The sequence below is a fragment of the Dreissena polymorpha genome, chromosome 13, assembly GCF_020536995.1.
Source record: "Dreissena polymorpha isolate Duluth1 chromosome 13, UMN_Dpol_1.0, whole genome shotgun sequence".
Lineage (NCBI taxonomy): Eukaryota > Metazoa > Mollusca > Bivalvia > Myida > Dreissenidae > Dreissena > Dreissena polymorpha.
Window position 1 is genome coordinate 43,725,848 of NC_068367.1, and position 28,000 is coordinate 43,753,847.

The 28,000-nt window shown below is 35.8% G+C and overlaps 1 protein-coding gene and 1 long non-coding RNA gene across 3 annotated transcripts in view; both read left to right on the forward strand.

The window, feature by feature from the left end:
• The window catches only part of LOC127856167 (unconventional myosin-Id-like), a 73,318-nt gene extending 52,648 nt beyond the window's left edge, over window positions 1-20,670 (forward strand). The window contains exons 15-23 of the mRNA XM_052392219.1: window positions 7,245-7,411; window positions 8,281-8,485; window positions 9,891-10,012; window positions 10,173-10,274; window positions 11,467-11,611; window positions 12,247-12,348; window positions 13,387-13,503; window positions 17,200-17,348; window positions 17,823-20,670. Of these exons, the coding sequence (XP_052248179.1) occupies window positions 7,245-7,411; window positions 8,281-8,485; window positions 9,891-10,012; window positions 10,173-10,274; window positions 11,467-11,611; window positions 12,247-12,348; window positions 13,387-13,503; window positions 17,200-17,348; window positions 17,823-17,982 (1,269 nt within the window). The 3' untranslated portion in view covers window positions 17,983-20,670. The remainder of the gene's footprint in view (window positions 1-7,244; window positions 7,412-8,280; window positions 8,486-9,890; window positions 10,013-10,172; window positions 10,275-11,466; window positions 11,612-12,246; window positions 12,349-13,386; window positions 13,504-17,199; window positions 17,349-17,822) is intronic.
• A 1,549-nt stretch (window positions 20,671-22,219) lies between these two features.
• On the forward strand, window positions 22,220-27,999 carry LOC127855312 (uncharacterized). 2 transcript variants are annotated; one of them, XR_008037475.1, is made up of 2 exons: window positions 22,220-25,589; window positions 25,649-27,999. It is a non-coding gene; the product is annotated as an uncharacterized LOC127855312 (long non-coding RNA). The 2 variants fall into 2 exon arrangements; XR_008037476.1 differs by having other exon boundaries at window positions 25,708-27,999.
• Window position 28,000: the final 1 nt, after the last annotated feature.

Here is a 28,000-nt window from a genome sequence, read left to right on the forward strand (position 1 = left end):
AATGTTGGTTAATTTGACTTATATAACAAGTTGCATCTATGCATTGAATGTCCTTTAGAAGATTTGTCTATTTGTTTCTCTCTTTACATATGTTTCTTTCTGGTGTTTCTCTATGAATTCCAAATATTACAGTTCCTTACTGAAGCCCAGTAACACTGCTGCTGTTTAAATATTATATGACCTGTTGTCTATTTAATACACAACCGTCAGGTATATGTTGCAGTTACAGACTGATAGAGATAATTGTTTACGTTCCTTATTAGATTGTTGTAAGATTATGAAAGAGCTGTCAGCAGTTAACTCCAAATGGCCACTATTTCTCATGCTTCACTGTGAAGACAATTTCAACTCTGATTTCTTGTTTACAATTGCTACTCCAAGGAATGCAAAGCTTGTCAATGCGTATAAGGCCACTTCAAATTAATTTGCTGGTCTACGGAAAGTTAAAGATTTTTTTTTTTAAACAGGAAAATTCTCGAGCGAGTGAAGAGCGAAGAATAAAAAAAATCACATTTCGATAGACAAATTTTGCATTGTCAAGAGATACAGGTATAAAAGCTATATTTTGCATTCAAATCAATTCTTATACAAAGAATATATATCGACCTCATATTTATAGGAGTAAGTTGCATATGACCTTTGACCACGAAATATACATGTAAACCATATCATTGAAGTGAGGAACAAATGTTTACCTACTGCTGCTTATGTTTGTTTGAAGTTTTAAACAGTGAAAGCTGTGAAAAGGTATATCATGTTGCAAGCTGTGAAAAGGTCTTCCATGTTGCAATAGCACTTGAATAGGGACAATCATCAAAATGATAATGACAGACAGTCGGACAAAGGTCATGCATATAATCCATTGTCGCTACCTTATTTTAAAAGAGGCCTATCGATGGCTAGTATGGTATTGTATTTTTCTGAAATAAAATTATACATTACAAAGAATTTATTTGATGTTTCTGAAATACACGGACCTAGCTGTTAAACATGTTCCGTCAACCATGTACTGTGAAACCATTATTAATTGTCAGGCATTAATTTTCATAAACTTCGTCAGTCGACCGATCAGCGAATTTAAGATCCTAACGAACAATCATGCTCTATGTTTGAACAAAAACAAACACCAAGTTGAACAATATTTTAAAACTTTACCGTAGACATGAGGCATTAAATTCCAACATAATCCATGCACACATTCACTGCTGTTTCGTAATCAAGATTAATCCGGTTTTGACACAAAGGGATGTCGATTACACAAGGTACTTAACTGACACGTGACACTTCTTAAAACGCGTGTGCAGTACAGCTGTATCGAATGCGTTGACTTCGTTTATGTAGAATGGTAATGAATTAGCGCTAATTGTTTATAACTTTATTACCCATTAGGTGCATTGTGTTTTTCAGGGGTGTTGCATATTAGCCATCACGCAGCGAATGCCGATGAAAGACAATGAACCAAATGAAAAGATGACGATGTGTGATCAACATTCGTATTTATCACAAATTAATAAAGAATATTTTAATTGCTGTTTGTTGTTTGATTGTTTGCGTTTAACCACACTTATTACTATTTTATATGTATCAATTTATTTATTTTTCAATTATTGACATTATTGATTTATATACAATGAACGTGTGAATGGCATACATTAAGAGGGTCCATTACTGTCCCTTGATAACAAAAGACTAGTTAATTGGCATGTGACAAACAGGCCCCACCTCCTGCAGTGATTCTCAAGTGTGTTCCCGCATTCATACCACGATTTTTCGCAACTGCGCTTGATCCAAATATGTATTACACACAAATCGGATATTGACTGACGCTTTTTTTTAAAATTCAAAATCAGAAATCGGCGAATTTAAGTGCTGACGAAATCGTCATTTTTATAAAAATTACGAAATTTTGTGCTGTCGAAAATAAATGGTTTCACAGTATTTTAAAAATGATAAAACGTTGTCCCTGTGAAACTTTTAGAACTAGCATTTAATGATTGTATGTTTATTCTTTGTTCACTTAAAATTGTGTTATAGGAAAAATTTGCCTACATATAGGGAAATACTGTCCAAATGCCCATTAAATGAAGAAAAAGTATTAAAAAAACTTACGTCATGTTTCCCGATGTTTGAAATTGAACATGCCTCAATGGTATCTGCTGATAGATGCATGTTTGAACGTAAACAAATACATTCAAATAAGTCACAGAACGTAGAAGATATGTTTATATTTTTAAGGGTTGGCTGCATCAACTTTTCACCGCAATTTATTAAAACGGTCATGACAGCGAAACATGTACTGCTCGCGCAGGAAGCTATTTTTTTGGTCGTCTCAATCAAACTTTTTAGCGTCTGCAGTTATCCATTACGAAACACTATATTTTTCATTCATATTCAGCGTCAAAATCGTTTCTGATAAATCGCGTTTTTTTGTTTTTTCTTTCACAAATTAAAAAAATACATGCCCTATGGTTACAGAAGGACACAAAAATGAGTGCGAGCGGTAAAAAAATAATACTTTTTTCATTTTGAAAAAAATAGGTGCGGCAATTCCGACGACCAACAGATCAATTTGGAGTGGCCTAAACTGTACAGGCAACATGACTCTGTTCTTGATTTTTTGTTATCAATCATCTATGTTCTTGATTTTTGTCAGGATAGTAGTTGTCTCTGAACATTATACAGTAGCGTAGCTGAACTTTAGAGAAGATATAGCTTATTTTTAAATGAATGCTTAACATTTTCTATGACATACTTCAGTCTTTTGGTAATATTAGCCATGTCATGTGAAAATGAATCTAATTCCATATGTGTCTAGTTCCTTATCTCAATGGCAGTCTTAGCTTTGCGCAGTCAGGTCAGTAGCCACCCTGTCTGCTTATGAAACCATGAAATCTTCTGTGATTTGATAGCAGACGGGGTAGCTCCTGAACACACTTCACAGATATGCAGGCTGGTCTGGATAGGGCACAAGAAACATTTGTGCATTACCTGGCTCTTTTATCATGATCAAACGCAAATGAGTGAGGTTGAGATACGATAACATAAAACTGTTACTTTACTTTATTTTGTCTTGCTTTTCTAGGTTTGACCTAACTTTTATTGCAGCGTGACCAAAGCTATCATTGAAACCTATAGATTCTATATTTATTACATTTTGTATGACTTTATCTACTCTCTTACTTTGCATATGTTCATATAATTGTCTTCTTATAGGAAATCCATTAGTGAGTTATTTCCAAAACACCATACAAATGACTTTGTGATTTGTAAGAATTATGAGTTTTTGTATCATCACTTGTATAGGTAAAGACATTTTTGTTTCTTAAGTATCTATCAGATGCAGATCTTTTCACTACCTTCTTGGCCTTTGCATTGGCATGCGAGTATGACAAACAGTTTCAAACTGACAGATAAAGAAAAGATATAACCAGTTTAGTAAATTGCTCCAAAATTATAACCACGATAGGAAATAACAGGGGTATCACCATGGACATCAGTCAGTCAATCTGCCCGTCTGTAAGTCTGTATTTAGGCCACAGTTGTTTTGTTCAGTTAAACAGACAATTTGACTAAACAACTGTAAATATGCCCCCTCTTAATAAGGGGGGCATGTAGATTTGCCCTTAATTGTCCTCAAGTCTGTCCGTCTCCTTGTCTTTCTGTCCGTCCTACATATTTGTAAAGGCGTTAGAGGAATAACACTTTGCAAACATATCAACCAGGATGTGAACTGGCCCATCTCTATATTTTGGTTCGCATATTTTCAACTTAACAAGAGTTACAGCCCATTTTTATCTAAAACAAATACATGTTTGAGCTTATCAAGCATAGCTCACAAAGTATTGCAGCAACAAGCCTGAAACTTTACAAACCTTTAACCATGATGTGGTCTTACTTCAGAACTGTACTCACACGTTTTAAGCTCACCTGATTGCTCAGGTGAGATTTTGTGATCGGTCTTTGTCCTTCATACGTCCGTCCGTCGTACGTCCATCCACATTTGTTTGTAAACATTCTAGAGGCCACATTTCTTGTCCGATCTTCATGAAACTTGGTCAGAAGATTTGTCCCAATGATTACTCGATCGAGTTCGAAACTGGGTCATGCTGGGTCAAAAACTAGGTCACTAGGCCAAAAAAAAAAAAGAAAAACCTTGTAAACACTGTAGAAGTCACATTTCATGCCCAATCTTCACGTAACTATGTCAAAATGTTTGTCTTAATGATATGTTGGTTGAGTTCAAAAGTGGTTCCGGTCCGTTTAAAAACATGGCCGCCAGTGGGCGGGGCAGTTATCCTTATTTGGCTAAAGAGAAACCTTGTAAACACTCTAGAGGCCACAGTTCTTGTCCGATCTTCATGAAACTTGGTCAAAATATTTGTCCCAATGATATCTCGATCGAGATAGAAACTGGATCATGCTGTGTCAAAAACTAGGTCACTAGGTAAAAAAAAAGAAAAACCTTGTAAACACTGTAGAATTCACATTTCATGCCCAATCTTCATGCAACTTTGTCAAAATGTTTGTCTTAATGATATGTTGGTTGAGTTAAAAAGTGGTTCCGGACCGTTGAAAAACATGGCCGCCAGTGGGCGGGGCATTTTTCCTTATTTGGCTATAGAGAAACCTTGTAAACAATCTAGAGGCCACATTTTTTTTTACGATCTTCATGAAACTTGGTCAGAAGATTTGTCCCAATGATACCTGGATCGTGTTCGAAACTGGGTCATGCTGGGTCAAAAACTAGGTCGCTAGGCCAAAAAAAAGAAAAACCTTGTAAACACTGTAGAAGTCACATTTCATGCCCAATCTTCATGTAACTTTGTCAAAATGTTTGTCTTTATGATATGTTAGTTGAGTTCAAAAGTGGTTCCGGTTCGTTGAAAAACATTGCCACCAGGGGGCAGGGGACATATTGTTTTTGCCCTGTCTGTTGGGTTGTTTGTTGGTTTGTTTGTTTGCCCCAACTTTAACATTTGCCATAACTTTTTCAATATTGAAGATAGCAACTTCATATTTGGCATGCATGTGTATCTCATGGAGCTGCACATTTTGAGTTGTGAAAGGTCAAGGTCATCCTTAAAGGTCATCCTTCAAGGTCAAAGGTCAAATATATGGGCCAAAATCGCTAATTTAATGTACACTTTTGCAATATTGAAGCTAGCAACTTGATATTTGGCATGCATGTGTACCTCATGGAGCTGCACATTTTTAGTGGTGAAAGGTCAAGGTCATCCTTCAAGGTCAAAGGTCATATATATGGGGACATAGTGTTTCATGAACACATTGCTTGTTCTATATGTATATAGTGCAAACATGTGAACACTCTAGAAGTCACATTTTTGCTCCAATCTTCATGAAATTTGGTCAGAATATTTGTTTCCTAGATATGCCAGTTAAGTTGGAAAATGGTTCCGGTCCGTTAAAAAACCTTATAAACACACTAGAGGCCATTATTTTGGTCTAATAAAGATGATACTTGACCAGGATGTTTTTCTTGATGATATCTAGGAAAAGTTTGACATTGGGTCATGTAGGGTCACAGTCTTGGTCACGTGTTCCAAATCTTCCAAAAACCTTGTAAACACATGTAGAATTAGCATTACTTGCAAATGTTTGCATTGCAAAATACCCATGCAAATGGACAGTACGCGATCAGAATTGATCATATGCTCACACTGCAAAAGTACACAGATGAGAAGCAATCTTATATGCTCTAGAGAACTGAATTTTCAACTAAGCAATGAACAAGGCCTTGTAAAAAAAGGTGAGCGAACTAGGGCCATCTTGGCCCTCTTGTTTACACAACTTGACTTATGGCCCTTTTTTTATATGAAAAGAAAAAAAAAAGAAATTCAAATAAGTCACTCCTGACTTAAAAAGCAATGCTGCTAGACAGCTGAATCGACCTTTACAAACATTTCAACAAGCGGGTGGACTTGTTGACCTTGTATATTTTGGTTCTTGGGGTTAAAGTAATGGCAGTTATTGACAATTTTTATGTAAAAAAACTTGAATTGTTTCAATTGTGTCACTTAAATTTCTGCGAGTCTGAATCTGAATCTTTTTAGAACAATTGAGTTTTCAGACAATTAGAATAATGTGGGGATATCACTATCCTAATGACACATTTCTAGTTGTTTCATATTTCACATGTAACCATTTGACCACAGTATGTACGCCTCATTGCAAATACAAGCAAGGTCCCAAAGGTGTACTAGATACATGTATGCTGTCCACCTAGTGAACAGGAGGACATTGGTAACGTCCCCACCAATTGAGTGTTCTCATGTTCTATCCAAACACACTTGAGTACTCTGCTTCGTCTTCACAGGAAGTGAACTCATAAGTTTCGCATTGAGCTTGATTTTTATTACGGGGTATGTGGATGAAACATGATTTCAATCTTTATTAAACATATTTTGATAAAAAAATAATACTTAAATTGCTGCTTTGGTAGTTAAATATATTTAATAAATATGGACCACATTAGTTTGTATACTGATAACTTCACAACCTATCCTCATCATTTGAATCCTTTTAAAATATTTCTGGATGACATAGATGTTCATACCTGTACAAAGTAAAAAATGTTTATCAGGGCATATACATAATTGCCCAATATATGAGTAAAAGAAAGTAGTTGGGCTACTAGTATTATATGGAAACACAAGGCCCTTGTGGCAAATGCAGTTTCTCATTTTAAAAAATCTTACATTAGCTGTAGGCTATAGTCCTTGCTATATGTGTTTTCTCATGTGTTCAACTGATTATCTAAATGTGAGTGTCAGTATTGCATTACAATCAAGCCTCGCTCTGGGAAAATAGGGCTTAATGCTTGTGCGTACACTGTCTTCCCAGATTAGCCCAGTCGCACAGGCCAATGAGGGAAAACGCTTTCCACTTTTATGAAATTATTTAAAGATAGTAGAACAGATATGCCTTTGCAAATTACACAGGCAAATCTGGGACAAAACTTAAGGTACATGCATGAAGCTCATTTTCTCAAGAGTGAGGATGAATGAGTTTTTCATTTGTATGGATCTTTTGTTGATCCCAATAAGTGGGCTAAGGTGTTTTCCCCCAATGAGGTGTTTAAAAATTCACAACCTGATGTATACTGCCTGAAAAAACCTGTTTTCCCCCAATGAGGTGTTTAAAAATTCACAACCTGATGTATACTGCCTGAAAAAACCTAAACCAAAAATCATTCACCACTCCCCTGTATTTCACCTGTGATCTAGGAGCCCCACTATGTGCGATGTATCAAGCCCAACGAGATCAAGTCCCCCAGCAAGTTTGACGAGACGCGGTGTCGCCACCAGGTCATGTACCTGGGTCTACTGGAGAACGTGAGGGTGCGGCGTGCTGGGTTTGCCTTCAGAGCGCAGTATGAGCGCTTCTTGTTGAGGTACGGCTTTGTTTTATACTTTTGTAGTGGTTTTGTGTTTTTGTTGGCTGAAATTAGGCCCCATTCTTCTGCTTACATACATGGTTTTTCGTGGCAAATTTTAAACATTAATGTATAAATGTTTGTGTAATTTCTAAACAAAAACTGCTTAAAGAATAAATAAAGCAAGGAAAAATGGATTTAGATAGAGAAGTACAGGTATTTGTAAAAAAATTGTGGGCACTTATTATTGGAAGCCCATCCTTGTTTAATTGCTTTATTTACATATATGAAAATAATAATTTAATACATAGTGTTACAATACATAGGCATGGCAAATTGACACCACTTACAGGTGGTAACGTCACTCTGCATTTATGATGTAATTGGCACTAGGCTGTTTTTAGAGAATCCAAAAAGTAGCCAATCATATCATAGCAAACAAAAATGTGTTTGGTGGGTTGTAGATATAGTTGAAGTCAAACTGTTATAGTTTTTTCCAAATATAAACATAATGCAAATACTGAATGCTAGAGAAAATTTAACTTGAATAAAAATACTTGATGAACAGTCATTATTGATTTGAAAAGAATATCACTTTGCAAATCACTGAATTAAAGGAACACAAAGCAATTTATACCACAGTGCCAAGTTCAATAAATAGCTTCTTGCAATAGAATTTTGCATTTTTACTTCCAACTCCTTTTATAATATTATCCCAAAACATTTATTTTAACAATCATGAGGTCAATAACATGTGGACCATGGTAACCAAAAACACATTATCCAAAATTACAATTACTCCAGTAAGTGTTTTTCAGCATGGTCTCAAGTTAAAATATATACAAATTTTATTTACTGCACTACCTAATTGTATTCTCTTCCACTAGATACAAGATGGTCACAAAATACACATGGCCCAACTACAAGGGTTCAGCCTTTGATGGAGTCAAGGTAATAATTAAGCACATGGGCTTTGAAAAAGATGTCAAGTACGGGAAATCCAAGATCTTCATCCGTTCGCCCCAGACATTGTTTGCCCTTGAGGAGGCTAGGGACAGATTTATGCCCAATATCATACTCTTCATTCAGAAGGTAGGTTGCTCTTCATTCAGAAGGTAGGTTCAGTCACTGTTTGTTTAATTTGAACATAAAATTAAAAAAAGAAAGATGTTAAAGTAAGGTGATTGTTGTTTTGAAAGTATTGTAGTTGATTATCATTTAACCCTTTACCACTTAGAACGTATTTTTACGCATGTGTAGTCCTTAAGAAAGTTAAATAAAATAGAAGACCTTTCTAACTAGATCGATGTTTTAAAGGCTTCATTTCCAAACCTTAGATATTGATGAGCAGCAAACAGCATAAAACCTGAACAGACTGCGAGTTACTCGCAGGATGTTCTGGTTTTATACTGTTTGCACATAGTCATTTTCACTTCGCTGAATCGGGAAGGGGTATGAAATAATTCACATGCTGAGTTAATTGATAATAGATAACAAATGGTCCCAGTGATTGACATAAGCACATGCCTGCCAGAACTTCACTGGTAAAGTTTGAGTCTGGATTGGTCATATTCTATTTTCATGCTAGGTGGCTTTTAAAATGACTCATTTGTCACCATAAAAAAATGTGTATTACTAAGTCGAGCTGCTAATTTAAAGGTCTGAAGTGTGTTCTGTCTTACCCTTTCTCTTTTTGAGAGATTTTTAAAACTTATCATGAGGTTTCCTATCCTAGAAAGCTTAAAGGTCCCATTATTGTCCCCTACCGGTGAAACCGGAGGGACTTATGGTTTTCGATTGTGCGTCAGTCCGTCACACTTTTCTGGATCCTGCGATAACTTTTAAAGTTCTTGATATTTGTTCATGAAACTTGAAACATGGATAGATTGCAATATGGAGATTATGCATGTCGTTTCATTTTGTTCCTACGTCAAGAATTGTGGTTGCTATGGCAACAAATAAACTAGAAATATTAACAAATAGACTAAAATTATTGCTGAAAATAGTGGATCCTGTGATAACTTAAAAATTTCTTCATATTTTGTTCATAAAAAATGAAACATGGATAGATGGCAATATGGAGATTATGCATGTCATTTCATTTTGTTCCTACGTCAAGAATTCTGGTTGCTTTGGCAACAAATTGACTAGAAATATTGCTGAAAATGGTAGAGTTTCACCGATAGAGGACTTATATTGCTTGGCAATAGTCTTGTTATATCAGCCTTTTTCTTGGAAAACTGGACTTAATGCATGTGTTTATAGTGGCGTCCTAGATAAGTCAGGAACAAAACTTTCTGTGGAGTATTGTTAGAATAGACTTATAACACAAAAAATTCCATAAAAGGGGAAAGTGAAGTCCCTGATTAGCCTGTGCAGACTGCAGAGGCTAATATGGGACAACTTTATGCAAGTGAATTAAGCCAAGTTTTCCAGAACACTAACCATATAAATCCATTGATTAATCACGAAAGTTACTTACCAGCATGTGTTTTAGATGTGGCGAGGCGGGAATGCCCGACGACGGGCAAGGAAGATGAGGGCCATCTACCTGATCATGGCAAGGTTCAGAAGATACAAGCTTAGATCATACATTAAACAGATTGTGGAGAAATTCAAGTATGTTGGAATGATTTTTATTGGACTTATTCAATAGATTACTCTTTGAACAAATGTTATGGTTTGTTTCTGTCCTGATTATAAGCAGAATAATAATTAATTTATGTAAGTATTGCCAAAACGTGGCCCACATACATATTTTATGTGTTTTTTCTGCCAGGACTGTGCGGACGATGCGAGACTATGGAAAGAGCATCAAATGGCCGACCCCTCCCAAGGTCCTCTCAGGCTGGGTCACAGAGCTTCAGAAGGCACACAACAGGTATTACCTTGGTTGTTCACACTTTTGATTGGTACAAACTATTGTATATCACTTTAAGTGTTTTTGTATGCCCGTCTCTTAATTAATTGCAATGGAAACCTATTTATTTTAGCTCGATTGCATCAAAAGCATAAGGCTAATAGAAACCCAATTGATTCATTTTCTTGGGTAGAATCAGCAGTTTGTGTCTGGGGGGGGGGTGCATCTAAAGAATGCTGCCACTGTGAGGATCAAACCTGTTAGTTCCCTTTCACTGGGCGACACCAGATCTACTTCGCCACAGTGTTTTCTTGATGTGAAGTGTAACGGGAACACCCTTAACAGGAGGTTGGCCTTGTGGATTTGCGGTTGGCTTTCTGCTTTTTAACTCATACAGTATCATCAAACTTTCTATATATTTAGGTTGAAATAAAATGGAGACTATCTTTGTTAATCAGCTAATTAGAAAAAGCTTTTCAAAGTGAGTGCCATTTCTTAATGGAAAAAAACTGACATCTTTTGTTTTTCGCACTCTAACTGGTATGCTTTACATTGCATCTTGAAAAAAACTTCAAAGTTACTGTCTTTTGTTTTGTTTGGTTTGTTTTTAATTTCAGCTGTCCTAACCTGTGTACTTTTCACAAAATTGTCTCTTAACTTATGAGGTATGGGGTCCATTTTGTAAGGATATTTCTGTCTATGACTTGATTAATTGGTTCAGTGTGTAATTTTTGAATGTCTGAAGAAGAAAACATGTATCTGTCTTCTTCTGATATGTTATTGCTCTGTGATTTTTGTTTGAGTTCAGGTATAAATGGAATTTATGTAGCCAAACAATTTTGGCATTTTATTGCAAGATGATGAAAGTCACACAAACTTTTGTATGTAATTCTAAATTAAATAATGGTATTACACATTATTGAAATGTTGTTAATTCATATGTGTAAAGTGTCATCCCAGATTAGCCAGTTCAGTCCACATTGGCCTGAAAAGGATGACACATTATATAGATTTGTTTGTTTGCAGGAAGTCTTTTCTAAAAGAGAATCCTGTTGAAGCGGAAAGTGTCTTTCCTGATAACCCTTAGTGGACTGCACAGGGTAATCTGGGATGACACTTTACGCTTGTGCAGTTAGCCCCGCTTTCACAGAATGCGGCTCAAATATATAGTTGGATAATGTCTTGTTTTGTTGAGTATATCTCTGTTAATCAGGTGGCGAGCTCATATGATCCTTCGCAAGGTTCCGAAGCCTGATTGGCCCATGCTGCAACTGAAGTGTGCGACCCACACAGTGCTACGAGGTCAGAGGTCGGACTGGGGGATGAGACGCAGGTGGGATGGAAACTACCTGGAAATGGTAGGCAGCTCTTGGTTGAACCCTATTGTTTTCTGTCACTCGCTTTCAGAACTTTAACATGTATATTGAAAGCCTAAATAGACTGTCTGCCTCCATTTCATTCTTGTGAATTAGTCCTCCAAGGAAGTGAATGGAGGAATTGGGTCGCTTTTGCTAATGATTCAAATTTTGTCAGGTGGGGTCAATATACCTAGTTTCCCCTAAAAGAGTTTTATGTTTAATTACTCTAAAGCATGTTGGTAAGAAAGATTATTTAATGGTTTATACTTTTTATGAACTTATTGACTTTTGTTATAATATTGACTCTCAGTCTTGCCTTTGAAAACAGGTTAACTTGTTATCTTGGCTACAAATTTTTGCAGAAGAAATAGTGTTGTTATATTGTTCCAAAACTGTTTCTCATTCCTTCATTATCAGACTGACTATAAGTCCTACTGAGATAAAAAATCCTATACAGCTCCTCACAAGAATTACAGGAATCTTACTCACTTGTGATAAAATAGGATATAGGCCCCTGTGATACTCAAGTGATGAAAGTTAAGGTCACTTTAAAATATTTTTATCCAAATATTTGCATGGAAAAAAAGTAAAACGGCGTGACTTGTAATGTTAAATTGAAGGTGAATATGTTGCAGGCAAAGGACAATCCTAGCACATTAGACTTTGTGTCAAAGATTGGTTCTTTGAAATCACATGACGGCTTCACGCGAATACTCTTTTCTTCATTCTGCAAGAAGGTAACATTGTGGTGTTGTTCTCTATGATTGTTAGAGGACATTTATAGACCCCTTCACCTCATAAATATTGTCTTCAAATTGTTGCATAAGATTTAATTCCATAAATTCAAACTGACCATTCCCATGGGTAAATGGGTCTTATGCCAGGAGCTGGTCTGGAGCTATGCTGGGGGCATATTGCAAAGGACTCATTTTGATAAAATGCCTCCTAACCATTTTCCACTTAGATACATATTTTGACGCATTTGTAGTCACTTAGAAAGTTACATTTAATTAAATACCTTTCTTACTAAACTCAAGTTTTAAAAGCTTTATTTTTAACCTTTAGATAGTGATGAGAAGCAAACAGCATAAAATCTGAGCAGACTGCGAGTTACGCATAGGCTGTTCTGGCCAAAGCCATTTTCACTTTGCTTCTTATTTGGGAAAGGGTTAACTGGATTTTTTAACATACTGATTAATATTTATTATTGAGCACCACCACCATGAAGAGTCTGTCAAGTTGGAAGCAGTCTGACGTGTAATGAAACGTACTCTATCCCTTTACCACTTAGATACATATTTTGACGCATTTTTAGTCTCTGAGAAAGTTAAATTTAATTAAAGACCTTGCTATATTCAAGTTTAAAAGGCTTAATATCCAACCCTAAGATACAGTTGAGCAGCAAACAGCATTAAACCTGAACAGACTGAGAGTTACTGGCAGGCTGTTCTGGTTTTATGCTGGTTGCAAAAGCCATTTCCACTTTGCTTCTGATGATGAAAGGGTTAAAATGAGTGACTAATTAATTTTTTCATTAAAAAAAAACATACGCTCTTAGTTACCTTTTAGGAGGCAGCAATAATTCATCAACAGGTTGATTCAATTAATTTTGATTAAAAAGGGAGAAAATACGCTGTATGAACCGTTTCATATGATTCTCTCTTTGGTATCACATTTTGTACAAACATCACAAACAGGGAGCTTGCAAGCTCGAAATTGGTAACCATATGTTAGCCTCAAATTGTATTCTCTTACCATGGTATTTGGTCTTGTAGGTGAACAAGCATAACCAGTGTGCCGACAGGGCCATAGTTGTAACAGACAAGGGCATCTACAAGCTGGACCCTAAGAAGAAGTACAAGCCTATGAGGGCCATCATTCCTTTTCAGCAGGTATTGAACCCTTTACCACTTAGATATGTATTTGCACACCTTTGTAGTCCCTTAGAAAATTAAATTTAATAAAATACCTTTCTTACTAGATTCAAATGGCTTCATTTCCAACCCTTAAATACTAATGAGCAGCAAACAGCATAAAACCTGCGAGTTACTTTCTGGTTTTATGCTGTTTGCAAAAGCCATTATTAGGGGGAAAGGGATTATGCAGAAACACGTATATAGTGTTCATTTGCGAGGTGGTTTATTGGCCGGTGTGTCAGGTTGGTTGGTTATTCAATATAAATTGTTTTGAATCAAAGTGTTTTCTCATTTCTGAAGCCGGTGATTCACATTGCAGGCCAGTTTTATTGGAATATGGTGAAAATTTTATTGGCAAGTAAACCTTTCTACTAAAACATTAACAAACCTTAGGCCCTTTTTGCAACTGATTGTAATAAATTCAAACAACCAAAAAGTTTATCAGTTATTTAATACTCAATAACAGACAAATTGTGGTCATTTGATATCCTAACAGCTTAAAGACATTTAATTTGGTTCTTATTTCAAGTTTTCTTCACAGAAATAAAATGATTTTCATGCCCCCGGTAGGATGGCATATAGTAGTCTGTCTGTCCGTCTGGCACACATACAGGTGAAGTGTGAGTTTTGTTCCGGTCCATTGATTTTTGGCGAAGTTAGTGTCCTTGGACTTAGTAATTTTCTCTATAATAGCTGTTTTCCAGGGGTTTTTGTGTAACGCTTTCAGATTTTGAGCTGATTTTTTAAATGGGAGTCTACCTACATGACCTACAGATAAAGTTTCATCCATTGATTATAGGCCAAGTTATGGGCATTGGACTTTTTGGTTTTCCAAAGTTTTTTTGCAAGACGCATTCTGATATGTAGCTGATTTTTGATATGCGAATCTACTTACATGACCTACAGATAAAGAGTGAGTTTCTTTTCAGACCATTGATTTTTGGCGAAGTTATGGGCTAAAATTTATTCAATTTCCCAGAATTTTTTTATGCAACCCATTCTGATATTGAGCTGATTTTTGGTATGTGAGGCTATCTACATGACCTACAAATGAAGCATGTGTTTCATTCCGGTCCATTTATTAGCTCGGCATTTTTTTTTAGAAAACCAGAGGTATTGTCATAGTCAGCTTGTCGTGTCGTCTGACGTCCGCCGTCCGCGTCTTGCTAAAACCTTAACATTGGCTCTAAAATCAAAGTGCTTCCACCTACAACTTTGAAACTTCATATGTAGATGCACCATGATGTGTTCTACACGCCACACCCATTTTGGGGTCACTAGGTCAAAGGTCAAGGTCACTGTGACCTCTAAAAAAAAAATTAAACAAATTCTGACAAGCATTCATTTATTCAAAACTGCACCCGTAGCCGAGCGTGGCACCCGTAATGGGTTGCTCTTGTTTTTGGCAAAGTTCTGGGCCTTGGACGTAAATTTTTTCTTTATAACAACCGTTTTCTGGAGTATTATTTATGCAATGCTTCAGATGTTCAGCTGATTTTTGGTATGTGAGTCTACTTACATGTCTTACAGATGAAGTATGAGTTTCATTCCGTGCTTGATTTTTGACAAAGTTATGGGCCTTGGAATTATATTTTACTCGATAATAACTGTTTTCTGGAGTTTTTTTGCCCTAGGAGGGCATATAGTGATCTGATCGTCCGTCTGTCCTTCCATCTCACTTTGCGTTTAGGTTTCGCGTTTAGGTCTCGAAAAATGCTAATCATAACTTCTATGTTGCTTCAGATAGCAACTTAATATTTGGCATGCATGTGTATCACATGAAGCTGCACCTTTGACCTTGAAGAATGACCTTGACCTTGACCTTTCACCACTCAAAATGTGCAGCTCCATGAGATACATATGCATGCCAAATATCAAGTTGCTATCTTCAATATTGCAAAAGTTATTGCAAATGTTAAAGTTGGCGCAAACCAACCAACCAGCAGACCAACAGACAGGGCAAAAACAATATGTCCCCCACTATAGTGGTGGGGGACATAAAAAACGTTTATTTTTTTTATTGTAATACATCCAAAATGCTTTATTCCACAACTAAACATTTATCTACATTATATATCAATACAACTAAAGTGCAGACGTAACAAATATTAAAAAAAAGAAATATTTTAATTTCAGCAATATGACATAATATCTATTATTATTAGATGACAGTGGACACAATAAAATTTATTATAGCTTCTTCAACTCAAGCTTTGATGACTCAAATATGTAGGGTAACTCAAACAAATCTTGTAGTCCAGGTGAAATCATTAATACTTAATAGTAAGTGACCGCTTTAACTCGAGCATTGATAATTCATGCAGGTGTTTGGGTTGCTAACTATAAGATATGGACCGTGCTCTTTGAAAAGGGGGTTAAATGCATGTGTGTAAAGTGTTGTCCTAGATTAGCCTGTGCAGTCTGCACAGGCTAATCAGAGATGCCACTTTCCGCCTTTCTGATATTTTCCATTTCAATAAAGTCTCTTCTAAGCAAAATCCAGTTTAGGCGGAAAATGTCATCCCTGATAAGCCTGTGCAGACTGCACAGGCTAATCTAGGACAACACTTTACACACATGCATTTAACCCCCTTTTCATAGAGCATGGCTCATATTGAAATGTTCTCACCATAACTTAAGGAGTTTATTTACACCTCTAGCTAGCTGTGTAGGGCTATTAGATAGGGGCAAATCTTTCACACATTGTAATATCTACCATGGGATTAAATCATATGTATCTGAGGACAGCTGCAAAAAGATTGAAGGGATTCGTTGTAAACACAGGTCACTTAGAAGACTTTTACCAGGGTAAATAGCAAGATTGATAACCTCTGAAGTTTTATTAAATTCACTGTGTTTAATATTGATGAATATGTTGAAACATATTTTAGCCATTTTATTTACAGCAAAACTAACTATTTTTAGCCAATTGGTTTTTAAAACTTTCAAAATTTCATAGCCAGAGGCAATTTTTATAGCAATTAGGTGTTTAAGCTGTAAACAAGGTAGAGTGATAATGCTTTAGATTCCATTATTAATATTATCACATATTTTACAGGATTAAATTCACTCAGTTCTACACCATATTTTTTATCTTATAAAAAATCTCATTGTGATAAGTGGCTATTAAACAAATAATACTACAATGATTTAAATCCTTCACTTAGGAGCTCCTAAACCAAAACAATTGATTGGCCAATCATCAAATATTAGTCAGAAATTTACTTAAATATCCTCTTTACTTGTACAACATTTTGTTCTCTTATTATATTAGAAACATTCAGAGATATTTTTCGTTGCATGGTAAGTAGTAGTGATTGTTAAGTCCAGTTTACTGCTGATTCCATCGCCAGGTCCACAACTAATTTGGCATGCTATAAAATCAGCCTCAGTCTGGGAAAACTGGGCTTAATGCATGTGCATAAAGAGTCATATCAGATTAGCCTGTGCAGTCTGCACAGGCTAAATGTGGACAACACTTTCTGCTTCAGTGGATTTTTTTTGTTTAAAGAAAGTATCTTCTAACTGAAAATTCAATTAAGTCAGAAAGTATCGTTCCTCATTAGCCTTTGTGGACTGCACCTCCTGATCTGGGAAGACAATCAACACACATGCATTAAGCCCAGTTTTCTAAGGACACAGCTGGAATTCTATGACCACACTTGTTACCAGGTTCACGGCATGACGATCAGTCCTGACGCAGACCAGCTTGCGGTCATCCACCTGACAGACGGTAACGACCTTGTGTTGTGTCTGCACACCCCCAGCAAGGAAGAGAGGGTGGGAGAACTCGTGGGAATCCTGGCGAGATACTGGCAAAAGTATGTGGTTTGAAATCTGGAGGCCGTATTGTACTGAAAATGATCATTGTGTCTGCATTGCAAAAACTGGATAGAGTAAAAGTAGCCCTTTTGGCCATATCCTAAGAAGTAAGATAAAAAAATTATTGGGCTGGTAAGTCCTATCTTTACTAACCTGTACTTACCATTTTTTATTTATTTTGTTTAGGACCTGCCTTTATGTCGGACCCTATAGATGATGTGGGTTGTATATATGCATTGATTATGAGGGTTTGAATGAGTGGAGCCTTACTTGTGTATTTCTTATTGCAGATAATTTACTTTGAATGCCAATGCTTTCATTTTTTTAATTATCCATGTTCAAAAAGGTGCCAGGACCTTGTGTTAAGAATTTATTTCCTTAGACATTAGTTTTCATGTGCATTTTATTAAAATTCTTTCGTTGTGTTCTCATATGAGTCCTTATATGTAACTGGCAATAACCTGTATTTTCAGAGTGTTTCACAGAGACTTAGAATTGACTGTCACTAAGCAGCCAAAATGTAGCCTAGGCAGGAAGTCCCGACAGATAGCTGTCAAGTCTACTGCAGCCAACGGTGGGCCTACGTTCAAGAAAGATGGAGCACAACTAGCATTGTTCTGGCCCAGTACCTAGTGCCCATTTGAGGATATTCATCAAAGGAACGACCCTGTTGGGCCTTTTGTTGTTAAGTTTTGTTTAAGATTTCTTTGACCATGGTTATATGGGTTTACTCTACGTGCTGTATTTTTTGTGGAAATTTTGGTAATTAAAATTTTTCTGCAGGAATCTACAAGGTGATTTGAAAAAAAAATACTGCAAAGTGATTCTTTTGCTTCTAAATTTGGAAATTATTATTTTGAAATATGATATACAAAACAAGGAACAGAACTGCTGCTGGTTAACTGGTTTGGTTGGCCAGACATATCTAGAGAATGTGGCAGTAGGTAAACTGACGGCCATAAAATCAGCAAACAATTCCCAAAAGACAAAAAAGGAACATCGACTGTGGCCTACATTGTTTTGATATGTCACATCTAGCTTTCAGAATAGTTCCTTGTTCTTCCATGAACAATTAACTCTTTCAGTGCTGGAACCAAATTTTGAATGCCTTTGCAAACAGTTTTGAAGGCCTTTGCAAACAGTTTAAATCCAGATGAGACGCCATAGAATGTGGCGTCTCATCAGGATCCAAACTGTTTTCTATTCTGATAGTATTCTTTGAAAAAAAATTGAATAGAATGCTAATTTTAGAAATTCAGCAGACAACATTTTAGCAGACGACAAATTTCCCAGCATGCAAAGGGTTAATTTGTTTACTGTCTCATCCATTAATAGTGTTCAGCAAATGCCAATAAAAATCCAACAATCTCAAATTTGAAAGTCAGTTCAAAATGATAGTAATATTTGAAAGGTGTATTTATTAAATTGTAAATCAGTACCATGAGTTACTTGTATATAAAAAAAGAAAACTTCCAAAATGCCTCTGCCTAAAGCTTTTAAGGAAGAACTAATTGGATGATTCAAGGCATGAATGTATACTGATTTACTGAGCTTATTCCACAAGGCAGAACAAATTCACTTTTTTGGGGGGTTTCAAGGTCTTTGTATTGTATAAACATAGTTACTATAACTTGAAAATTGTATACAATGTACATTTGTAAGATGTTATTTCGCCTATTGTAAATCTTTTATTACAAGTATTTTATTTGATTCTCAATGACATCTTGGCTGAGTTAAAAACAGGGTCAAGTTGGGTAAAAAACCAAGTCATCAGGTAAAATGAAAGAAAAAGCATTGAACACTCTAGATGCTTTATTTTGTCTAATCTTGATAAAGCTCAGTCAGAACATTTGTCTTTATAATATCTAAGCCGAATTGTAAACTGAGTTGATGGGGTAAAAATGAGTTCATTATGTAAAATAAAAGAGAAAGCACTTGAACACTCTATAGGTCTCATTCATTTCACAATCTGCATGCAACTTGGTCAGAACATATGTTCCAATCTGTGAGATAAGTTTTGTTAATACTTCACTTGCTTTTGTTACCGTAATTATTATAGTTTTTAGCTCGGCTGTTTTCGGAGATTGTCTTAGCCAGCTAGTCCGCCGTCCAGGTTGTGCTAAAACCTTAACATAGGCTCTAAAATCAAAGTGCTTCCACCTACAACTTTGAAACTAAATATGTAGCTGCACCTTGATGAGTTCTATGTGCCACACCCTTTTTTGGGTCACTAGGTCAAAGGTCAAGGTCACTGTGACCTCTAATATAAAACTTTAACATAGGCTCTAAAATCAAAGTACTTCCACCTACAACTTTGAAACTTCATATGTAGATGCACCTTGATGAGTTCTACACGCCACACCCATTATTGGGTCACTAGGTCAAAGGTCAAGGTCACTGTGACCTCTAATATAAAACTTTAACAAAGGCTCTAAAAGCAAAGCTTTCATTTATTCAGAACTGCACCCACAGCCGAGCGTTGGCACCCGCTATGCGGTGCTCTTGTAAATGTTAACTGATGATTGTTTAATAAATGCCTTGATCAAATTAATAATTATTTTCACATATTTTTATGTTATATTATGAATAATGATGTATACATTTCTAGTGTTATTGTACAGGAATGTATATAATATATTATATAATGTTATTATTATGCCCCCTTTTTAAATGAGTGGTGGTTTTATTGCTTTGCATTTGATGATTAGTCTGTAGGTAAGTCTGTCAGTAGTTTATCTGTCTGTAGACCTTTCGTTTTAGCGCAATATGTAGAGAATTCGGTGACCTTATAACCCTGAAAATAAATATGATGGTTACATTAGAGGAAAGGATGGTGCCTTTGAATTTTGAGGTCAAAGGTCAATGCCTTACAAAAGTTACTGAACCTTTCCACAGTAAATTTGTTTTTGCAAAATATCTTGAGAATACTTTGACCTAAGATAATGAAAATTGCTTAACTCTTTGCATGCTGGGAAATTTGTAGTCTGCTAAAATGTCGTCTGCTGAATTTCTAAAATAAGCATTTTCTTATAATTTTTTCAAAGAATACTATCAGAATAGCAAACAGTTTGGATCCTTATGAGACGCCACGTTCTGTGGCGTCTCATCTGGATCCAAACTGTTTGCCAAGGCCTTTAAAATTCGGTTCCAGCGCTGAAAGGGTTAAAGTATTAACTTCAAAGAAAAAGAAGAGGCCTATTCATTTTGAGGTCACAAGAGTTGAGGTAAAGTTCACACCGTCTTGTAACAGGAAATTTGTTTAAGCACCATTTTTCTGTTTTTTTTGCCATCAAGCAAATTTGTAAAGTGGTTACATGGAAAGAAAAGGAGACACTTTTTGGTTTTTAGTATACTAGGTCAAACACTAAATTGCACATAAACATGTATCAAGAAATGATTTTCTTCATGATATCAAGAGAATGCTTTGACAGTCAATCATTCTAAATTGGTATGCTGGTTGCTTCAGGGGAAATTATGACACATTAATTTTAAGGTAACAGGTAAAAAATCAAGGCCACTGTGATGGGCCTTTTTCAGAGAATTTCTGGCCACATGATAACTTAAAAAAGCTGTGACTAGAGTGCAAGCAAATTCTCACCCCAGTGGAAGTGGTTCCATGGGTGAAAAGTGAGACAACTTTAAAAATTAAGGTCAAAGTCAAGGTCACGGGGGCTTGTATTCTAAAATCGGTGTTGGCACAATTTTTAGATAATTCTAATGGTATAAAAATAGTATACTGTTTTGTCTTGATAACGGATGATCTCTCATGATTTTCAAATCAAGAAATCTAAGGTCGGGGTTACATGGACAACTTCAGCAAGTCGAGATGCATACATGTTTTACAAAACATCTCTAGTTATATTGCTGTTTTTAAAATTCACCATATTCTAAATTTATTTGTAAACCTACAATTGCTTTACTTGAAGAACTTATTTACATGCTGTGTATATAAATGTTGTATATTTTTTATAAGATTATTCAATTATACTTGCTGTATTCCTATAAGCTTTTTAGCCGGATTTTTTTCGAAAAAATCTCGGCTTATAGATTGATGTTGTCGGGCGGGCGGGCGGGCGGGCGGGGTGGCGGCGTGCTCGAAAATGTTAAAGTTCTTATTTCATGGTATAACTTTGGTATGCTTGGACCTAGAGTCTTCAAACTTGACATGAAGGTTGGCCAGGATTAACAGATGACCACTGGTCATTTCAAGGTCATTCATTTGAAGGTCAAGGTCACTGTGACCTTCAATATAAAAAATGTTAAAGTTGTTATAACTTTGGTATGCTTGGACCTAGAGTCTTGAAACTTGACATGAAGGTTGGCCATAACTAGTTAGTAACCACTGGTCATTTCAAGGTCATTCATTTGAAGGTCAAGGTCACTGTGACCTTGAATGTAAAAATGTTAAAGTTCTTATTTCATGGTATAACTTTGGTATGCTTGGACCTAGAGTCTTCAAACTTGACATGAAGGTTGGCCAGGATTAACAGATGACCACTGGTCATTTCAAGGTCATTCATTTGAAGGTGAAGGTCACTGTGACCTACAATATAAAAATGTTAAAGTTGTTATAACTTTGGTATGCTTGAACCTAGAGTCTTGAAACTTGACATGAAGGTTGGCCAGAACTAGTAAGTAACCACTGGACATTTCAAGGTCATTCATTTGAAGGTCAAGGTCACTGTGACCTTGAATGTAAAAATGTTAAAGTTGTTATAACTTTGGTATGCTTGGACCTAGAGTCTTGAAACTTGACATGAAGGTTGGCCAGAACTAGTAAGTAACCACTGGACATTTCAAGGTACTTTCCTGTCATTTAAATCAAAAATCCGGCTTCAATGCGGTCATCTCCGACCGCGGAACTCTTGTTTAAAGCAGATATATTGCTTTGCAAAAATATTCAATCGCAGATAATTTTGGCATTCCGTTTCTTTGCAGATTACTCTATTTTAAACCTTTTATGTAATAGATACATTTCATTTTGTCCATGAACTTATTTTGCCTTAACATTTTTTGTACTGTAAAATCCATAGTTTCTGAAACAATTTTGATGTCTGAGATTTAAAACACTTGGAAATCCATCGTGAAGTCGGGTATTTTTGTATTTCTGTTATTTCCTCTGTTAGCATTTAAGTCTGATAGAGAGGGTATGTGGAACATAAACATTTGGGCCATGCCCTTTAAAAAAGGGGGTTTAATTCATGTGCGTAAAGTGTCGTTCCAGATTAGCCTGTGCAGTCCACTCAAGCTAATCAGGGACGACACTTTCTGCTTTTATATTTGTCTTTTATAGAAAGTCAATTAGCAAAAGTCCAATGTTGGCACAAAGTGTCGTCCCTGAACAGAATTTGCTGACTACACAGGCTGATCTGGGACGACTGACTGCACAGGCTGATCTGGGACGACTGACTGCACAGGCTGATCTGGGACGACTGACTGCACAGGCTGATCTGGGACGACTGACTGCACAGGCTGATCTGGGACGACTGACTGCACAGGCTGATCTGGGACGACTGACTGCACAGGCTGATCTGGGACGACTGACTGCACAGGCTGATCTGGGACGGCACATTTGAATGATGATGAGCTGATATTTATATGCAAAGTTATATCATATTGCAAAGCTTTACTTTGGAAATAACAATTTACCCTTTGCATGCTGGGAAATTTGTCGTCTGCTAAAATGTCGTCTGCTTAATTTCTAAAATTAGCATTTTCTTCGATTTTTTTTCATAAAATATTATCAGAATAGCAAACAGTTTGGATCCTGATGAGACGCCACGTTCTGTGGCGTCTCATCTGGATCCAAACTGTTTTCAAAGGCCTTTAAAATTGGGTTCCGGCACTGAAAGGGTTAAGACATTGACTTGATTTGATGAACAATCTAGACAAGCCTGCGTATCTGCGCAGTCTGGTCAGGAGCTACACTAGAAGCAAATGGGATAAACCCATTTTTGCATGACATGGCTTATAATTCTTACCATTGTTTCTATTAATATAGAGAATAATAGGTTAGTGTTGATTATAGATCAGGTTTATCATGCAAGGCTTAGAAAACAAAAAGCACGAGACTTGGCACGAGCATGATAAACCTGATCTATAATCAACACTTATCTATTATTATATTTATCCAAATTTTTATTTAGTTAACCTTTTTATTTAAACAGAATTAGTTTGACTGGATAATTTCGCTGGATTTATGGCGTCATTTCGTCGAAATATTGACATCATTTCCTGCCGTTGATTATAGATGGTATTTAATCAACGGGGCTTTAATCAACCGAATTCGCTGTAAAAGTGGGATAAAAATGATTAAAATAAAACACCAAGTATTGAATCTGCCCTTTTTCATAAAGCGATAATGCAATTTTTGTATAATTTCAACATATTTTTAATTGTATTGAACATTTTTGCACAATTCGCTGATGATGTTGTTAAAAAAATTACACGTGTGTACTTTTGTTGTAAAATGGTCATGTTGATTTTTGTCAGTGTTGCACATTTGTTATTAAATGGTGTCATTTGTGTGCGTTTTTGATTTGTACCATGTTTAAATCACTGGGCAGTTGTTGATTTTTTATTAAGCATAATAAAGCCAGGATCTGAACAAATTATTATAGAGTTACATCACAAATTTAAACTGATGATATTTTCTAATCACTTGTTGTTCTCAATAAAAATTTTGCCTGATGGACTGGCTCAATGATTATTGTTATACTTTTGTTTACACTTCAATACAAATGTTTTAAAGCCATTTCAACTGTTAAGCATCAAACTAGTGTACCTTATAACAAAATGTAAACTGGATTTTCACATCATTATATTTTAAGCCCCTTAATACATTTCAGGTTTGTTTAAGCATTCTTGATTATATTAAATGTAAGAAATTAAAATGTTGATTTTGAAGTTTTTATTAAAGTAAATTCATTATTAAACATTGAAATGTTATGAGTTATATATGGTATAATGGATGAACAGTGATGTGGATCTTAAAAATTTGGAGCATTTTCTTAATTTTTTTGAGTAACAAGGGCACATAATGAGTGTTTTCTATCAATCCCATTTTACCTGATACTTGCTAATGTATGTTCTATAAATACATGTACATAAAACAATCATAATAAAATAATTGTCAATTCTCAATTTTGTAAGTGAAACATTTTGATGTATAATCAAGTGATAAAGTGACACAATGACTCTTACAGTTGCTCAAGTGATAAATTATATATAAAAAAATCGTCATATGTTTATGTAGCTGACAAAAAGTGGAAACAGGGTCTTTTTGTTTTTATTGGCATCATTTTTCCTTTACATATAAAAATGAGAAATTATAATATTTGTTGATATGTTACGGAAGTCTGATTGGTGTATTATTGTGGATGTATCAGAAACCAATTTTCATTGATTTATCCCAAACTACTCAATGTATTGCAACAACTTTGCCTTCTATTGAATATTTGCTACAAGCAATTATAGTTGATTAGATTTGAGAGAGAGAAAGAGTTTTACAATGTAAATTTTAAGACTGAAAATCAGAACGCAATTTTCATGTAAGAATATGTAGCTAGTTTTGTTCTTGTATTTTGTGCATTTTTTTAATTTTCATGCCCCCCGTAGGGTGGCATATAGCAGTTGAACTGTCCGTCCGAAAACTTTTACATTGGCCATAACTTTTGCAATATTGAAGATAGCAACTTGATATTTGGCATGCATGTGTATTTCATGGAGCTGCACATTTTGAGTGGTGAACGGTCAAGGTTAAGGTCATCCTTCAAGGTCAAAAGTAAAAAAATAAATCAAAGAGGAGTTATAAGCTTTAAAAGTGAGATAATTTCTAAACCTGCCAAATGCTATATTGAAATTTTATTTCAAAGCGGCGCAATAGGAGGCATTGTGTTTTTGACAAACACATAACTTGTTAATAACCTATACAACTAAAAACAACTATTTTGTTTAGTTCACCAATGGTAAACGTATGTTAAATATTTAACCTGCATGTTATGCAATGATGCTGTTTTTGAATTGCTGTGATCACTGTGAGCATTGTCAAAACACTAGCCTAGGTTCTATAGAACTGGTCTTCGATGTGATCACTGTGAGCATTGTCAAAACACTAGCCTAGGTTCTATAGAACTGGTCTTAGATGTGATCACTGTGAGCATTGTCAAAACACTAGCCTAGGTTCTATAGAACTGGTCTTAGATGTGATCACTGTGAGCATTGTCAAAACACTAGCCTAGGTTCTATAGAACTGGTCTTAGATGTGATCACTGTGCGCATTGTCAAAACACTAGCCTAGGTTCTATAAAACTGGTCTTAGATGTGATCACTGTGAGCATTGTCAAAACACTAGCCTAGGTTCTATAGAACTGGTCTTAGATGACATGGCTAGTTTTACAGTAGTTTAAATGAACAAATTATAAGTTTTATTTGAAAATAATGTATTACTACTACTATAGTGTTATTTATAAATATTAATATTTTATAGTGTTATGTGCATGTGCTGTTTTATAAGTAAAATTCACTATATTATTGTGTGTATACATGTATATTGGTGAAATTTATGCAAAATTGTAAGATAAGTGCTTGACTTTTTTTAAATGCTAACTGTTCAACGAAAAAAAAATGAAAATTTAATTTTGTCAATTAAATGATGTGTTTAATCAACATGGAGCATTTCACTGGATATAACTAATTACACATAAGGAATGTATTAATAGTTTAAACAATAAAGGATGCCATCAATAAGGTGTTAAAACACCTACTTTCTAACACTAACATGAATTAAATAGTGCTATAGTTTATAAGTTCACCATCAATTATTAGTTTGGCTTTTAAATTTCTCTTTGAGATCGCTTTCAATGTGATAAGAAAATATTCAAGGAAGGTCATTATGAAGAATATGAATTAAAATGTCAAAAACTGAACGTTTTATTACTTGCGTCCAATATAATTTACTTTAGCAATTTTGTTTAAATACCGATAGCCAACCTGTTTACTCCAACTTCATTCCAATTATTATGCCCCCCTTCGAAGAAGAGGGGGAATATTGCTTTGCACATGTCGGTCGGTCTGTCGGTCAGTCCATCCACCAGGTGGTTGTCAGATGATAACTCAAGAACGCTTGGGCCTAGGATCATGAAACTTCATAGGTACATTGATCATGACTCACAGATGACCCCTTTTGATTTTGAGGTCACTAGGTCAAAGGTCAAGGTCACAGTGATCCGAAATAGTAAAATGGTTTCCGGATGATAACTCAAGAACGCTTAGGCCTAGGATCATGAAACTTGATAGGTAGATTGATCATGACTCGCAGATCACCCCTATTGATTTTTAGGTCACTAGGTCAAAGGTCAAGGTCACAGTGATTTGAAATAGTAAAATGGTTTCCGGATGATAACTCAAGAACGCTTAGGCCTAGGATCATGAAACTTGATAGGTGGATTGATCATGACTCGCAGATGACCCCTATTGATTTTCAGGTCACTAGGTCAAAGGTCAAGGTCACAGTGACACGAAATAGTAAAATGGTTTTCGGATGATAACCCAAGAACGCTTATGCCTAGGATCATGAAACTTCGTTGGTAGATTGATAATGGCTGGAAGATGACCCCTATTGATTTTCAGGTCACTAGGTCAAAGGTCAAGGTCATGGTGACCTGAAATAGTAAAATGGTTTCCGGATGATAACTCAAGAACGCTTATGCCTAGGATCATGAAACTTCATAGGTACATTGATCATGACTGGCAGATGACCCCTATTGATTTTCAGGTCACTAGGTCAAAGTTCAAGGTCACGGTGACCCGAAATAGTAAAATGGTTTCCGGATGATAACTCCAGAACACTTATGCCTAGGATCATGAAACTTGATAGGTAGGTTGATCATGACTCGCAGTTGACCCCTATTGATTTTCAGGTCACTATATCAAAGGTCAAGGTCACGGTGACCTGAAATAGTAAAATGGTTACCTGATGATAACTCAAGAACGCTAATGGCTACAATCATGAAACTTCATAGGTACATTGATCATGACTCGTAGATGACCCCTTTCGATTTTGAGGTCACTAGGTCAAGGTCATGGTGACCCCAAATAGTAAAATGGTTTCCGGATGATAACTCAAGAACGCTTATGCCTAGGATCATGAAACTTCATAGGTACATTGATCATGACTGGCTAATGACCCCTATTGATTTTTCAGGTCACTAGGTCAAAGGTCAAGGTCACAGTGACAAAAAACATATTCACACAATGGCTGTCACTACAACGGAGAGCCCATATGGGGGGCATGCATGTTTTACAAACAGCCCTTGTTTAAATATGTATTTTATGCAACTAGTGTTCAGGTCACAGATTATGTCACTCTTTTATGCCTTTCTCCTCATTGCGCAGGGATTTTGGAAAGTGGTGTACACCATTGCTTGATAACTTATCATTTCATTTGATATATTTTTCCATATCATGACAACGCGGCCTTTTAGCTGGATGCCTTGCATGCAGGCAATATTCCTGTTGATGTTATTTTCCTGTTTGTTTTGTTGCTTTTTGTAAGGATATATTGAGTATGTTGCTTGTTATACACATTTATATATTCTGCATTATACAATTTTTATTAGTTGAATAAAACATTGGTGATGAATCTAATAAC